Source organism: Astyanax mexicanus, chromosome 12 (genome assembly GCF_023375975.1).
Source record: "Astyanax mexicanus isolate ESR-SI-001 chromosome 12, AstMex3_surface, whole genome shotgun sequence".
Lineage (NCBI taxonomy): Eukaryota > Metazoa > Chordata > Actinopteri > Characiformes > Acestrorhamphidae > Astyanax > Astyanax mexicanus.
The window spans coordinates 39,113,542-39,128,818 of NC_064419.1; the positions used below are offsets into that span (position 1 = coordinate 39,113,542).

The following is a 15,277-nucleotide window of genomic DNA, read 5'->3' on the forward strand; positions in this document are numbered from 1 at the left end:
AAAGTCTAGGCCTCTGGGCTCAGTCTGGAAATCTGTCTAAACTGAGCCTTTCTGTAACCTTGCCCAGTATTGCTTTTTCTGTCTAACTTTACCCAGAATATAAAGTTTCCTATATTCAGTGGTTATTATCTGTGTTCATAATCAGCATTTAGATGAACTTGAATCATGAGTATTGTTTGTTTTTGTTTCATACTGACTTTTGGAGATTTGTATGGTGTCGCTGTGACTGCTAGTCATGATTAGTGGTTGTTTCCTAGAATTGAAACAGAGCGGATCATTTTGTTTTGATTCAGTTTCAGACTATGATTTGTTCAGGGTCGTTTCTTAGCAGTATAAAAAACACTCATAAACACCAGGCAGACATACACAAATGTGTGTTTGGTGTGCCACACCGCTGATTTACTGGATAATCTTAAAAGTTTTCTTTTTTAATTAACATTAGTTCATTTGGCTTGGCTCAGTTCTTCTTCTGGAGTCTTCTTTACACACTAACCACAATCAAATAAGAATGCTATTGGCTCCAAGCTAACACACACAACATGCAGTATACTCAGCCAGTCTCATCCACATTCTCCGAGTCCACCTCACCCCGAGTCTGAGACCACTCATTTTTGGTCTTGAGACCGATCTTGGTACTACAACACTAACTAACGCTAATACACACACCCTGTACAAACCCAAATTACAGCACTTTTACCTACTAGTCCAGAGTGTGTTCCACTATACACACACACACCCTGTCGTGTTGCTGCTGTCTCGCAACACTCACCCTACTGCACCGCGAAGCTCACCAACTGTCGCGTGGAGCTTTTAAACTGTCTCGCGGAGTTTATCTACTGTCCTGCGGAGCTCTTTAACTGTTAAAGAGCTCCGCAGGACATTAGCTGAGCTCCGCAGTACAGTTAAAAAACTCCACGCGACAGTAGCTGAGCTACGCGGTACAGTTAAAAGCCTCCGCGCGACAGTTAAAAGGCTCCGCGGGACAGTTAAAAAGCTCCGCGTGACAGTTAAAAAGCTCCGCAAGACAGTTTAAAAAGCTCCGCAAGACAGTAACTAAGCTCCGTGAGACAGTTAAAAAGCTCCACGGTACAGTTAAAAAGCTCCACGGCACAGTTAAAAAGCTCCGCGGTACAGTTAAAAAGCTCCGCGAGACAGTTAAAAAGCTCTAAGGTAAAGTTAAAAAGCTCCGCGAGACAGTTAAAAAGCTCCGCGGCACAGTTAAAAAGCTCCACGGTACAGTTAAAAAGCTCTGCGAGAAAGTTAAAAAGCTCTGCGGTACAGTTAAAAAGCTCCGCGGTACAGCTAAAAAGCTCAGCGAGAAAGTTAAAAAGCTCCGCGGTACAGTTAAAAAGCTCCGCGGTACAGTTAAAAAGCTCAGCGAGAAAGTTAAAAAGCTCCGCGGCACAGTTAAAAAGCTCTGCGGTACAGTTAAAAAGCTCCGCGGTACAGTTACAAAGCTCCGCGGTACAGTTAAAAAGCTCCATGGTACAGTAGCTGAGCTCCGCAGTACAGTAGCTGAGCTCCGCGGTACAGTTAAAAAGCTCCGCGGTACAGTTAAAAAGCTCCGCGGTACAGTTAAAAAGCTCCGCAGTACAGGTAAAAAGCTCTGCGAGACAGTTAAAAAGCTCCGCGCAACAGTAGCTGCACCCGCAAAAAAAAACATTTTTTGAAAATGAGAATCGATTCTGAATCGTTCAATGTTAGGAATCGATTTTTTCCTGCACCACTTGACTGCATTGTTTTAAAGGAACTGGAACAAACACAAAGTTTGGATTAGATCAAACCGGTATTATTTTATTCAGAGCATTTAGAGACTCAGGATCAGCTAGATGGGGCAAAATAACCTGATCAGGACATCCCTTTTCAAATCCATGGTGCAACACAGAGCTAACACTAACTAACACTAAATAAAACTGCTAAAAGCGGATTTGGAAACATAGAGAGGTTCAGTGAAATACAGGGCTGGTATGGACACGACATAACGAAGACTTTTCATTGCTGCCAGCAACTGCTTAAACAGTGCAGCAGAAAGTATGCATTGCCTTCAGTAATATCCAACTATTACCATACATCAACAACAGAGGATGGGCATGTTCTGTCATGACTGTGTCCAGACAGTTCCAGGCGTGTCGATGAGCGCCTGAACAGCAATAATTTGCAGCACACACACGTGCAAAAGCACAAAGTGATCCTAATGGGAGCCTGAACGATCCCCCAGGAAACAAAAACAAAGACCACTGCAGTGTCTGTTTTCAGCCTCAAGCCTTCGTGACATTTTTGTTTCCAAGATATTGGAAAATTTCCCTTGCGATTCTGGTACATGTTGCCATAACTGTATCACGCAATTCCTGCATATTATTCAGATTCACATTCCAATCTGTTCTACTAGATTCAGAACATTTACAACATTCATGTTCATGAAACCAGTTTAATGTGATTTTGGGTTAATTTTGGCCATGAAGGTTTGAGCAAGGTTAGCACTTAAATAGTCTGTTCAAACAATTTAAGCAATTATTGACTTAGTGTTTCCAAAATAGGGTTGCACTAAATATTTGGCAACCAAATTATTTGGTCAAATCAGTGAAAAGACAGAACAATTCTTACCAAACAATGTGTTTGTTATCATCAACTCACAACCAGATGAGATGCTGAACGTTTTCATTGTTCAATAAATATTTTTAAATTGTAGTTTTGCCATAACTGTATCACACAAGTACTTTCATACTGCAAAATTCCAAAACTGTTGTACTGGATTCATAACATTTAGAATATTCACGCTCATTAAACAAGTTTGAGGTGATTTTGGGATAAATTTTGGCCATGAATTAATGTGCATGGTTAGCACTTAAATAGTTTTTTCAAGCAATTCAAGCAATGATTGACTTTTGAGGCCAAAAGTCTGCCAAGAAAACAATGCCTACACCATTTCACCACCTCAACCAGCATGGGCTGCAGGCACAAGGCAGTTGGGTCTATAGTATAAAGGAGGTGGTGACAAATTCCAATTCTACCATCTGTTTAGAGAATATTATGTAATGAACACTAATTTCACTCCCAGGAGAAATCAACATTCACTAAAACAGACTATACTTTCTGTTCTTGACTGAAGAAAATGTAAGGTTTATTATTGCACAGAGTGGCTATCTGAGTTACCATAGATTTTCTGTTATTTTAAACCAGGCATGCCTTTCTCTTTGAGTGTGTAAAGTGCATATAATGTATTGTGCAAATGTTTTAGGCACCTGTGGGAATTTCAGTAAAGAATAAGTGTTTTATCTGTGAAGTAAGTGTTTATTGGCTCAGTAACACACTAACATTACAATAAATCCAAACAGCAACGGCCCAGTCGTTTTAAAAAATGCAAAAGTAAATGTACCCAACAGATACAAATCCATCTGATCACTCAAACTCCTTTAGGAGGTGATGTGAAACGCATCTGATCCATGTGTAACAGCAGTGTAAACTCATCTGTCTCTTCTAGATTCACACCACACCCACAACTCCTCCCAGTGTAAACACAGCTCCTCCCAATTCAACTGAAACACCAGTGATAATAGTTGTGCAATGAGCAAAATTGCATATTTTACTTGTATTTACCTGGATGGACTGGACTGCCTGACCACTGACCAGAAACACATTTGACTACCAAATGTAAATCCATGTGGTTAAAATCTTCTCAGGATATAATCCAGGCATTAATCAGAAAATCATGAAGTGGCCAAGGGTCTTTGCATCTGTTTTACATGCACACTGTGTGCGACAAACAAATAATATAAATATCTGGTGCGCCTTATATATGAATTCTACTAATTTGGTTGTAAGGAGCAGTAAAGCCACTCTGCTGAAGGACAGCGTTATAAAGGTGTTTTAGTTAAGTTCTCCAGCACTGAGGAGGCTGTAGCAGTATTAGCATTAGCCGCTAACCGCACTAAGCGCTAGCTGTTTCGTGATTCACAGGTGAGAATATATCGGTCTGTAGCCTGCTGCTAAGTCTAGCTAGCACTGCTGGAGCAGCATTAGCTGCTAACTGCACTAAGCGCTATCTCTTTTGCCGTTCAGAGGTGAGTATTATCGTCCTGTACCCTGAGAGTTTACCGTGTTAAAACAAGGTACGTGGGACGAATCTAAGCTTAATGTAAATAAACAGAAGTGCTGTACTCACCCAAATAAACAGTTTTCAGGAGAGAAATCAGTGTAGATTAACATCCAGCGCTCGTTTGATTTTAAAATATATATACTTTTTTTTTTTTTAAAGAATTACAGTTTAGTTTTCTTAGCTTAGCTTTACTTTAGTTACCCAACCACCACTACCCAGCAGCGAGACCTGCTGAATTAGAAGGGAAATATGGCGACACCCCTGTTCCTTACTAGTGTTGCATAATGCACCTTATGTATGACAATAGACCAGAAAATAGGCATTTATTGATAGTGCACCTTATAATCTGAAGCAATTTAATGTGATTCTGATATCATCATGCATCTATACACAAGCCCAGTGCAAAACTATAGACTGGCTTTGCTGACTGACTATATTTTAGATATGGAAAAAAGTAAAGAAGTGCTATAGCTTTAAGCATGATTTTAAAAGATACAGAGAGAGTGTCAAAGATTAAACTGATAAGTTGCATAATCCTGTTCATGCTCGAGGTCTGTTCAGGCCGTATCTCTTACACAATGTTCTGCTCCAACAGTTTCTGTAATCTTAGACAGCAAGTAAATGTGCCTGCAGTCAGTCTCCAACCGATGTTGATGTTAAAGACAACTCTATCTGCATATCTGAAAAAACGTGGAAATGTGCACAATATGGCATTGATCAAAGAAACATCAACACACAATCTAGTGTGCCACATGCCTGAGGGTGTTTTCTCTCTCTTTTCTTTACTTCTGAGAGCAGAGAAAAGCAGCCCAGACAGTTCCCTTTCAGCAGATCCCACAATCTATTAAAATCTGTCTGATCTGTGAATACAGTTTATCTACAAAGCAGCAAATATATACAGAGTCCTACACCTACAGGACAATGCAGTGTGACTTTGAAGCGCTTCTTCATATCTGTTTTAATAAAACAACAAACCACTGGATCTCACACAGTCTGGAGTCTTAATTGTTGTGGTCCAAAAGTAGGATTGAACTAAATATTTGGCAACCAAATTATTTGTTGCTGTTAAAAGGTCTAAGTTAAAATACGCTACACTAACTTTTTTTCAAACTGTGCAACATAAGCCAACAGGAAAAACAATAAATAAACAGAAAGAAAATGAAATGAATGCATGAAAGAATATCGATATTTAACGCAATGCATTGCAAAGAAAAACAATATAATATTTCGCTGTATCAATATTTTGTCCCACCCCTTCCCAATACTTTACATTGTGGCATCCATGTTCAGCCATAATCCATCAAACCTTTAATACTGTGGTCAATATTGGCATGATTGTTTTGTGCACCAAGATACATTTAACAACCAAAACATAATAAACAGTAATAACTGCTGCACAATAAGAACATTTGCATATTCTGTCCCAAATGGAAACGTGTGTTTCCCTAAAGGATTCATTTAGGCTATTTAATTTATTCAATGGAGAAAAAAGAATGCAAAATGTAAGAAAACTTGTGTTTAGACTTTTTATTATAAAAGCACACAAAGTCTGATTCCTGACAAATCTGTTTTTTTGAGTTACAGAGACCCATTAATCTGAGAAAGACTGCAAAATTCTGGCTAAAAAGCTGAAATTGCCATATTTTGTTGTTCTGCGATATATAATATATTGCAATGTTAAAGCCTACGGATATGTTTATTACATTCTCGAGAAATCAATGATCCAGTTTGTCATTATACTAATAAAGCACTCTGTGTATCCAAGATTACATCAAAATAAATTATACTGGACAAATATAACCTGCCACTAGAGATGGGGGACCAAAACTCTGCTTTTGTATAAAATAATAAAAGTGTAGCAAAATATAAAATGTGCTGCATATTTTGTGCATGCATATAATCTGCAAACAAATATTTAGAAGTAAATAATAAGTAAAAAGCAAAACAAACACGAAATAGACTGCTTTCAATCAACAGTGTGAATTTTCGTGTGCATCAAGTGAAAATGCATGATGTGTATGGTTTAATTTGACTTGTGTGACACTGCATGTTCTGTGATGTGACTACTATGCAAACATACATTACGATGGTGATGCTAAAAGCATATATTGTGCAGCCCTAGTGAACCCCTAGAGTAATTAGGCCTACATGTCTTTTACTGAGCACATTATATATCACCACCATGGAAAGTCCAAGCAGCATTAACATGCAGTGATGGATCCCACCTCATCCATCTCAACCGAAACCCACCAACCTACTGTTGATGTTACAAAGCAACCCAATTTCCTGTTGCTTTCCAGTTACCATCAAGACATTCATATTTTTCCTCTCAACTGTCTACTGAAAGCCTTGCTCACACTTAGACCAAGCTGTATTACTCTGCATCCATCACTGTACAAAAAAAGCACAGCAGGTATATAAATATATACATACAAACCGCATTAATAAAAAAAACAGACTCACCCTGTGTTTTCACGGCCAGCGGGAGGTGAAGTGACAAAATGGCGTTGCCCGGAAATAAAAACCTTGCTTGCTTGTTTCTACACAACTCTTCCTCTATGTGAGCTCAAGCCGCAAAGAGACACACCATGTGGTTAAGACTTCTGACAGGAGGATGTGATGTCACCACAACTTCCTTTGTCAATTCTGGTGAAAAGGCAGATAAGGCAGATAATCCAGTGGGTGGCAGACACGTCCTGTGGGTGCCTTTAGATAGTGGAGAAAACTGCAGCTCTATTGGTCGGCATTGCAAGAAGTGACCCATTTCCATTGTTCCCACAGACCATTAAAAACTACACAGTCAGCACCAGAAGTGAGTAATGAATAATGATTATCACTGTTTTGAAATATTGCAGCCATGATTCGTTTTAAGAGAGTGGTCAGATACAACACACCTGGTCCTGGGGTTGGAAGATAAATTCGATTTGTATCATTGTTGCTTTTATGTATTTTGAGATTTCACAATAAATGTATCAAAAGAGCTGCAATAACGTTGTGTCAAACTGCATTACCCACGTGCAGCAATAGAGGGAGCTCCTGATGCTGCAGACTGTATACTCACCACACAATGGGGCTGGAGGCGAAGCGAGGCAGAGTGAAGTACAGCAATGCAGAGTGAGTTAAAAGTAAGAGACAGAGTAAGGTTGAGCTAGGTACTTTAAGGTAGAGCAAAGCAGAGGGAGGTGGAGTAAGGTAACAGCGTGAGGTACAGCGTGTTAAATGGAGGTAGAAGGAGGCAGAGCAAGGTAGAGAAAGGCAGAGCAAGGCAGAGAGAGGCAGAGTGAGGTAGAAAGAGGCAGAGAAAGGTTGAGTGAGGCAAAATAAAGTGAGGCAGGGTAAGGTAAAAAGAGGCAGAGAAAGGTAGAGTGAGGCAGATTAAGGTAGACTAAGGCAGAGTGGGGTAGAGCGAGCCAGAGTAAGGTAAAAGAGGCAGAGTAAGGAAGAGAGAGGCAAAGTAAGTTAAAGTGATACAAAGTAAGGTAGAGTGAGGCAAAGTAAAGTAAGGTACAGTGAGATAGAGTGAGCCAGAGCAAGGTAAAAAGAGGCAGAGAAAGGTAGAGTGAGGCACAGTGAGGTAGAGTGAGGCGGAGTGACGTAGAGCGAGCCAGAGAAGGGAAGAGTGAGGCAGATTGAGATATAGCGAGCCAGAGAAGGGTAGAAAGAGGCAGAGCGAGATAGAGCCAGCCAGAGAAGGGTAGAGTGAGGCAGAGTGAGATAGAGCGAGCCAGAGAAGGGTAGAGTAAGGCAGAGAGAGATAGAGCGAGCCAGAGAAGGGTAGAAAGAGGCAGAGGAATGTAGAGTAAGGCAGATTGAGATTGAGCGAGCCAGAGTAAGGTAAAAGAGGCAAAGGAAGGTAGAGTAAAGCAGAGTAAAGTAGAGTGAGGCACAGTGAGATAAAGTGAGGCAGAGTAAGGTAAAAAAGAGGCAGAGAAAGGTAGAGTGAGGCAAACTAAGGAGTGAGGCTGTCTTATCTTTGGAAAAATGAGCACAGCAAAGCCAAGTGCAGAAAAAAAACTTTTAGCATCTTCATCTCATTTCATATTGTAATATGGGATATCACACAGTGTTATTGCATGTCAGATTGATTGTTACTATCATACACCCCAACCTGACCTTAATGTTCTCCAGGTAGATTACACACATCATGAATCAAGGCTGAAGCTCTGAAAGTTAGTAGATCTCCAGGACCAGGAGTGGGCTCCCCAAACAAACAGACAATGCTAATGATGCTTTTAGGGTATATCATTTATTTTTCTGCTTCCAAAAGCAAAGATGCACAAAATGTGTATCATCAGCGTCATTATGATGATGTCATCAGGTATCACGTTTTTGCCATATCGTGCACTCATAGTCAAAACAAAGGCAAACTAACCACAAAGCAGAGCATGTGATGTTTCCACACCCACATACACACTCTTTATCTCCCTACCCTCACTGTATACAACACATTACAACACACAGTAATATCAGAGATAACTCTGGAGATGTACAGTATATCTAGTGTCATTAATCTACTGTCACTCCAGACTTTCATCATTATCACACACACACACACACACACACACACTAACGCTCATGTGACAAAAATATCATAGGGGGGATTATGTTATTCAAAAGCCTCCAACATCCCAAATCCACAGATATGAAAGATCTGTGTGTGTGTGTGTGTGTGTGTGTAATCTGCAGGTTAACTGGCAGCTGGAGCTCTCTGGTGGGCTGGGCCCTGACCCACTTCCATCAAAGAGGGATCAGAAGCAGGTTAGAGATTAACCACACACACACACATACACACACACACACACACACACACACATGAACCACACTGATACACATGCATGCCCTTCACACATGCCATGCTCTGCAGCTTTTCTTTACAAATACACACATACACACACATGCAGACACGCAGACCTGTGCAGGCACATGTGCACATACACACACACACACACACACACACCAAAACACACACATACTTTCTTTCTCTGCATTTGTCTCCCTCTGTTTTCACAACAGACGAATACTCACACTTAACCCAGTGCGCACACACACACACACACAGACACTAGAGGTCAAAGGTTTAGAATTAATTCTAATATTAATTATTGTGTTTGCTTTACGTACAGAATTAACGAACAATAATGTATCAAAATAATAATGTTATACCATTAAATTTTCAAATTATGTACAGCATTATTAATGATCTGAAGCAGAATAATGTCATGATACACTTAAACTGTAGTTACTAAACAAAACTATATTTTTATTAATTTAAGTAACTCGATATTATAGCTATGTAATTAGTTATTACTAAAAATAAAAATAAAATTAAGAGAGCACTTTTCTGAATCAGTTTCTCTGATTTTGCTATTTATAGATATATGTTGTTTTACTGTATAAACTACGAACAACATTTCTCCCAAATTCCAAAAAAAATGTTGTCGTTTAGAGCATTTATTTGCAGAAAATGAGAAATGGCTGGAATAAGAAAAAAGATGCAGAGCTTTCAGACCTCAAATAATGCAAAGAAAACAAGTTCATATTCATAAAGTTTTAAGACTTCAGAAATCAATATTTGGTGGAATAACCCTGGTTTTTAATCTATCCTTTGGATAACTTTATGTTACTCCTGGTGCTAAGAAATATTCAAGCAGTTCAGCTTGGTTTGATGGCTTGTGATCATCCATCTTCCTCTCGATTATATTCCAGAATTTTTTTATTTATTTGGTAAAATAAAAACTCGTCATTTTTAAGTGGTCTCTTATTTGTTTCCAGAGCTGTAGTTGGCTTGGTTAGCTTTCTATTAATTATCTGAAACCTGTTCAAATCTAAAACATTACAAACAAAAATTTTAAGTGGTTTATGTAATATGTTAACATTATTAATGCTTTTGGGAAATAATAAATGGTATTAAATTCTAAATTTAAACTGTAATTATTTTAAATTACATATTGACCTAATAACATTTACACATTTTAGTCATTTATCATTTTTAAATTACTAATTAATAAAAATGTTTTTTTTTAAGTTTAGGGGTTTGGCTTATTGCTGATTATTTCAACTGTGAATGTCCAAATAAACACATTAAAAACATATTTGTGGTGGGTTAACTAATATTTTAACATTATTCATTATTTTGGGATCAAAATGGCTATATTAAATACGCAATATATGCAATATAATTTATTAGTAAACAACTTTATTATAGTTTAAGTAACTGTAGTAATTGGTCACGTTAAATCACTTTAAATATCTAATCTAATTGGTGTTCAGTTTTCCAGTGTCTTGCTGATTATCGGAAATATGTCTAAAATACTAGGCTTATGCAATATTTTAAAATCATTGATGAGGAAAATAATGTCTTTACTTGTATACATTTCAATTGTGACAACTTTTAATTACTAAATTTATTACTAATTAATTTTTATTTATTTATTTAATCTAGAAAGTTAGCAATAAGTCATTTTTTGCCATTGTGGCTTATACAACATCCCGAGAGTTACAGACTGATGTGAGACACGCTGTACGAGCAGGAAGTGAAAGAGCGTCACTCACGATGCTGAAACAGAAGGATCCAGAGACGCTGGAGCTCTGGTGGTGGTGCGGGCCGCTCTGTGGAGTTCCATAGCCCAAAGTGAAGTGTTTCCGGATCTCAGCGGACGAGTGCCTGAGACACACACCAGAAACCAGGAGAGAGAGAGAAAGAGAGAGAGAGAGATAGAGGGAGAAAAATAGAGAAAAAAAGGTTTAGTTCAGGAGAAGCATCTGCACAGATGACAGGTGTTTCTGAGCATGTGTCTTTGTGTGTGTGTGTGTGTGTGTGTGTGTGTGCGTGCGTGTTTGTGTGTGTGTGTAGTCCACTTCCCTTAGCTAGTAAAGAGAAGAAACTGTAAATAGCAACAGCCTATGACACACTTTAGCCTCGCATGTCCCTGATGGGCAGCGTTTCTAAAGCTTTATTAACAAACCGATGCAGTTCTACATAGTAATTTATAACACTAATATTTGTACCTTTTCATCAATGATTTAATAAGCCTGTAATCAGAAAGTGATCAAAATAATAAATCACAATGTTTAAAGAAATGTTTATGATGCATAACATATACTGTAGTTACATGTGGTCAAAGTCAAAATGCATAATTAGTGAAAGATCTTTAAAAATTACAATTCAAACACTTTCCTATACTAAGTACAGTGACATCTATTCAAAAAACTGCAATTGATGTAATTAAGCTGTACTCTCTGTAATGCCATGTACAATTAGATCAGTCTTCTTTAAGCACTTACAATTTTCTTAATACAGCTCTGGAAAAACATAAGTGACCAAATTTGATTTTACCAAATTGAAAACCTCTGGAATATAATCAAGAGGAAGATGGATGATCACAAGCCATCAAACCAAGCTGAACTGCTTGAATTTTTGCAACAGGAGTGGTGTAAAATTATCCAAAAGCAGTGTGTAAGACTGGTGGAGGAGAACACACCAAGATGCATTAAAACTATGATTAAAAAACAGTTTTATTCCACCAAATATTGCGTTCTGAACTCCTAAAACTTTACGAATATGAACTTGCTTTCTTTGCATTATTTTTATTTGGAATTTGGGAAAAATGTTGTGCGTAGTTGTTATGCTGCCAGCATCTAGGGGCAATACATCCTAAAAAACACGAGTAAAGAACAATAAATAGCCCTATGCCTTTTGCCATGTCTATACATCTGTCACCCACTATCCAACAATTCACATCACCTTGCCATGAGCACAGAGGCAAACCTCACTCACAAGATAACACCTCACAACCTATCCAGGTTTGAGCATTCCAAATCCAGTCCAAAATCTTTGGGATTAGCTGGAGTATCATTTGTGATCAGGAATGTATTACCCAACATTATAACATCAAAACATGACTCATCTATAGACCTGAGGTTAAAGCCTTCAAATCCGTCTTGTGTAAATCTTTCCAGACGTTACAACAGCAAAGGGAGGTCATACCCACTACTTATATGGATTTCAGAAGAATGAAAGTGGATCAGAAGGTGTCTACAAACTTTAGGACAAAAAACTGTATGAAAGAAAGCCATTGTATGGTTGCATCCTGGCAGGAAGGTGAAGATCAACACAACACAATAAAAACATTTTCAGAGCAGCTGAAGAAACTGTGTGTTTGTGTTTCTGAACACCTGTGCTTTTCTGCTTTTTAGGCAAAATTAAATGAAAGAAAAAGAAAGAGTTAGATCGTAGCCGATATTTGAATAACCTCATATGACCTGATGGATTACATACAAAACTAAACGTTAGTATAAAATTACATTGGATTTTCTGGTTAAATTCCATTGGATCAGGATTAGGGTTGATCTGAGCATGTTGAAATGCATCGGGTATCAGCTATTTTAATCAGAATCCAGTTCCGCGATCTTGTTTTAACCACATTGTTCAGGGTGTCTTCTAGTAACCTGAGGGCAATAATAAAGGACATTAACTATCCAGTCCACAGCACAATGGAGAGTTCTTAAATGGTAAATGCAAGTATTTAGTTTAGAGTCTGCAGAGTGAAACAGTTTTACAATGGAGCATAAACATAATATCTGAAACTATATAAAGCTATTTCTTAAATGCTCTGTTTTACTGGCAGGAAAATAACACACCTGTATTTGTATCCCAACAAAACAGCAGAACAGCGAAACGGTTAGCGTATTTTATGGACTATAGCGCGCACAAGATTAGAAGGCGCACTATAAATAAAGGTCTATTCTCTGGTCTATTTTCATACAAAAGGCACACAGGATTATAAGGCGCATTATGTGACACTCATAAGGAACAGAGGTGTTGCCATGTTTCCTTTCTAATTCAGCAGGTCTCACTGCTGGGTGGTGGTGGTTGGGAGATAACTAAGTTAAGTAAAGCTAAGCTAAGTAAGCTAAAGTTTCTATAAAAATTCTTAAAAAAACATTTTCTTTTAAGGTCAAAAACAAGCGCTGGATGTTAATCTACACAGCACAGTCACATGCTTCCACTTATTTATAGTAAGCGTAGATTTCCAGATTTCCGGCTAACTGCTAGCGCTAGCCATGATTGGCGCTAGTAAATATCGCTCGACAGTCCTGGCCAGGGTTAGCAGCAGGCTACAGTCTGATAATACTCACTTCTAAATGGTGAAAGAGCTAGTACTTAGCACGGTTAGCAGCTAATGCTACTTTAATAATGCTTGCCGGGGGTTAGTAGCAGGCTAATATTAACCTCAAAATAGAGTTAGCTGCTAATGCTAATACTGCCCCAGCCTGATTGCTGGAGAACTAAACTGAAACTTCTGTATAACACTGTACTTTAGTGGAGTGGCTTTACTGCTTCTTATACATAAAACGCACTGGATTATAAGGTGCACTGACGATTTTCCAAAAAATGAAAACAAAAAAATGTAATTAATTAAAAAAAGGAGTGCACCTTATAGAAAGAAAAATGAAAAAATGGAAACATTACTGAGGTCCTGCAACCAGTGGCCCCGTTGTGCTATTCCAACAGGACAATGCTCGTCCATATACTGCAGCCATCTCAAGCGCTTGCATTGAAGACACAGATACTATACCATGGACAATCGTATCACAAGACCTATCCCCCAATATGTTGGGATGGATTATAGCTAATTTTGTATGTGTAGCTCAATAAATACTAACCCTATTAATTTAAAATTTGTATTGGCAGAGGTGGAAAGTAATGCATTACATTTACTCAAGTTACTGTAATTGAGTAGATTTTATGAGTAATTTGTAATTTTTAAATTTTAAATTAAATTTTTAAGTTTTTAAAAAAGGTCATTTTACTTTTACTCAAGTACATTTTGACACAAGTAATCTACTTTGCTCCATTGAAAAATATTGAGTAAAAAATAAAATGCTGGGAAAAAAACAATTGTCTGAATTAAAAAAAAAATTAATTGACGCGGATGCGCCGGCGCATGGATACTCGCGTGTGAAATAACGAGGCAATAACGTCCTCATGCAATACAAAATATGCCTGCCCCACCGGATGGATCATAGAAACCTATGCCACTTGTTCTTGAAAAAGTTTTATGGGGTGGTCTGAACAAATACTGCCTGAAAGGTCCAAATTATTATGTGAAATAATAGTTAATTAAAAACAATTTAACTTATGATTTGTTGTACTTTTTTACATCAAATAATTTAAAGTAACTATGTCACTTTTAATCAAAGTACATTTTAAATTGAGTACTTTTTTACTTTTACTCCAGTAGATTTTTAGATGGGTACTTTTAATTTTACTTGAGTAGAATTTTAGCAAATAAAGGTACTTTTACTTCATTACAGTTTGTCTTTACTGAATACCAAAAACTACGCTACAAGCTACAGTCATGATTCACATTCATCACCTAATGCAACTAAACAGTAACTCAATTGAATTAGGGCTTTTTCACACCTAATCCACTTCATTCATATTCCCCCAGCATCACTGCCAGCTCAACTCCACAATGCTGTCTGTTTTCCTCTTGGCTCTGTCACACAGAGCAGCTAAATTAGTCGCCTCGCAGCGCACTCCTCACTAACAGCCTTCAGTTCTTCACCACAACACTGCGCTATTGTGCAGGAGTGGTCTAAAGCCCTGCACAAAAACTGGGTCACTGGCAAAAAGGTTCCCCCAAGTCTAATAAATTACACCCATTTACTTGCATTGTCTGCTGTGGGGAACGCTGAGCCACTAATCACTTTTCTTGTGGTGCTAGTCAAGCGCTACGAGTCTGCACTAGCAAGGAAGCTAATGGCTCTCTTCTAGAGTGAATGACTGGAACTCTGTGCAAAATTCTTTGTTATGAGCTCCTATGATGCCATATCTTATTAAATTTAAAGTCAACAATTTAAAAAGGCTTTCAATAAATTCGGTAAGACAAAGACCTTTTTTACCTAGACAGAGACAAAGTTGAAAGCAAAAAATATAGACTGCTAAATCTTCCCGAAGGTCTTTTCCAAACAAATAATGGTTGGCACTTGCCTTTTAAATTATATTTTTTTCTTTGAATATTTATTTCTAATTTTACTTAGTTTTGGAAATTACAAGTCAAGTCAAGTAGTTTTCTTGTCAATACTGCATATGTACAGGATATACAGAGGATTGAAATTATGTTACTCTCCTTCCCAAAGTTACTTCAAGTACAGCAAGATAACAAAACAAATATG

The 15,277-nt window shown here is 37.9% G+C and overlaps 1 protein-coding gene across 3 annotated transcripts in view; it reads right to left on the bottom strand.

Annotated features, from left to right (window-relative positions):
* dock8 (dedicator of cytokinesis 8) overlaps positions 1-15,277 on the bottom strand; it is a 103,525-nt gene that overhangs the window by 70,391 nt on the left and 17,857 nt on the right. For 2 of the 3 annotated variants that reach the window (XM_022671085.2, XM_007231854.4), the window contains exon 2: positions 10,649-10,760. In XM_022671085.2, coding sequence (XP_022526806.2) covers positions 10,649-10,760 — 112 coding nt within the window. Of the gene's footprint in view, positions 1-6,559; positions 6,655-10,648; positions 10,761-15,277 lie in introns of those variants that run through there. The other variant, XM_007231856.4, reaches the window with a different exon arrangement.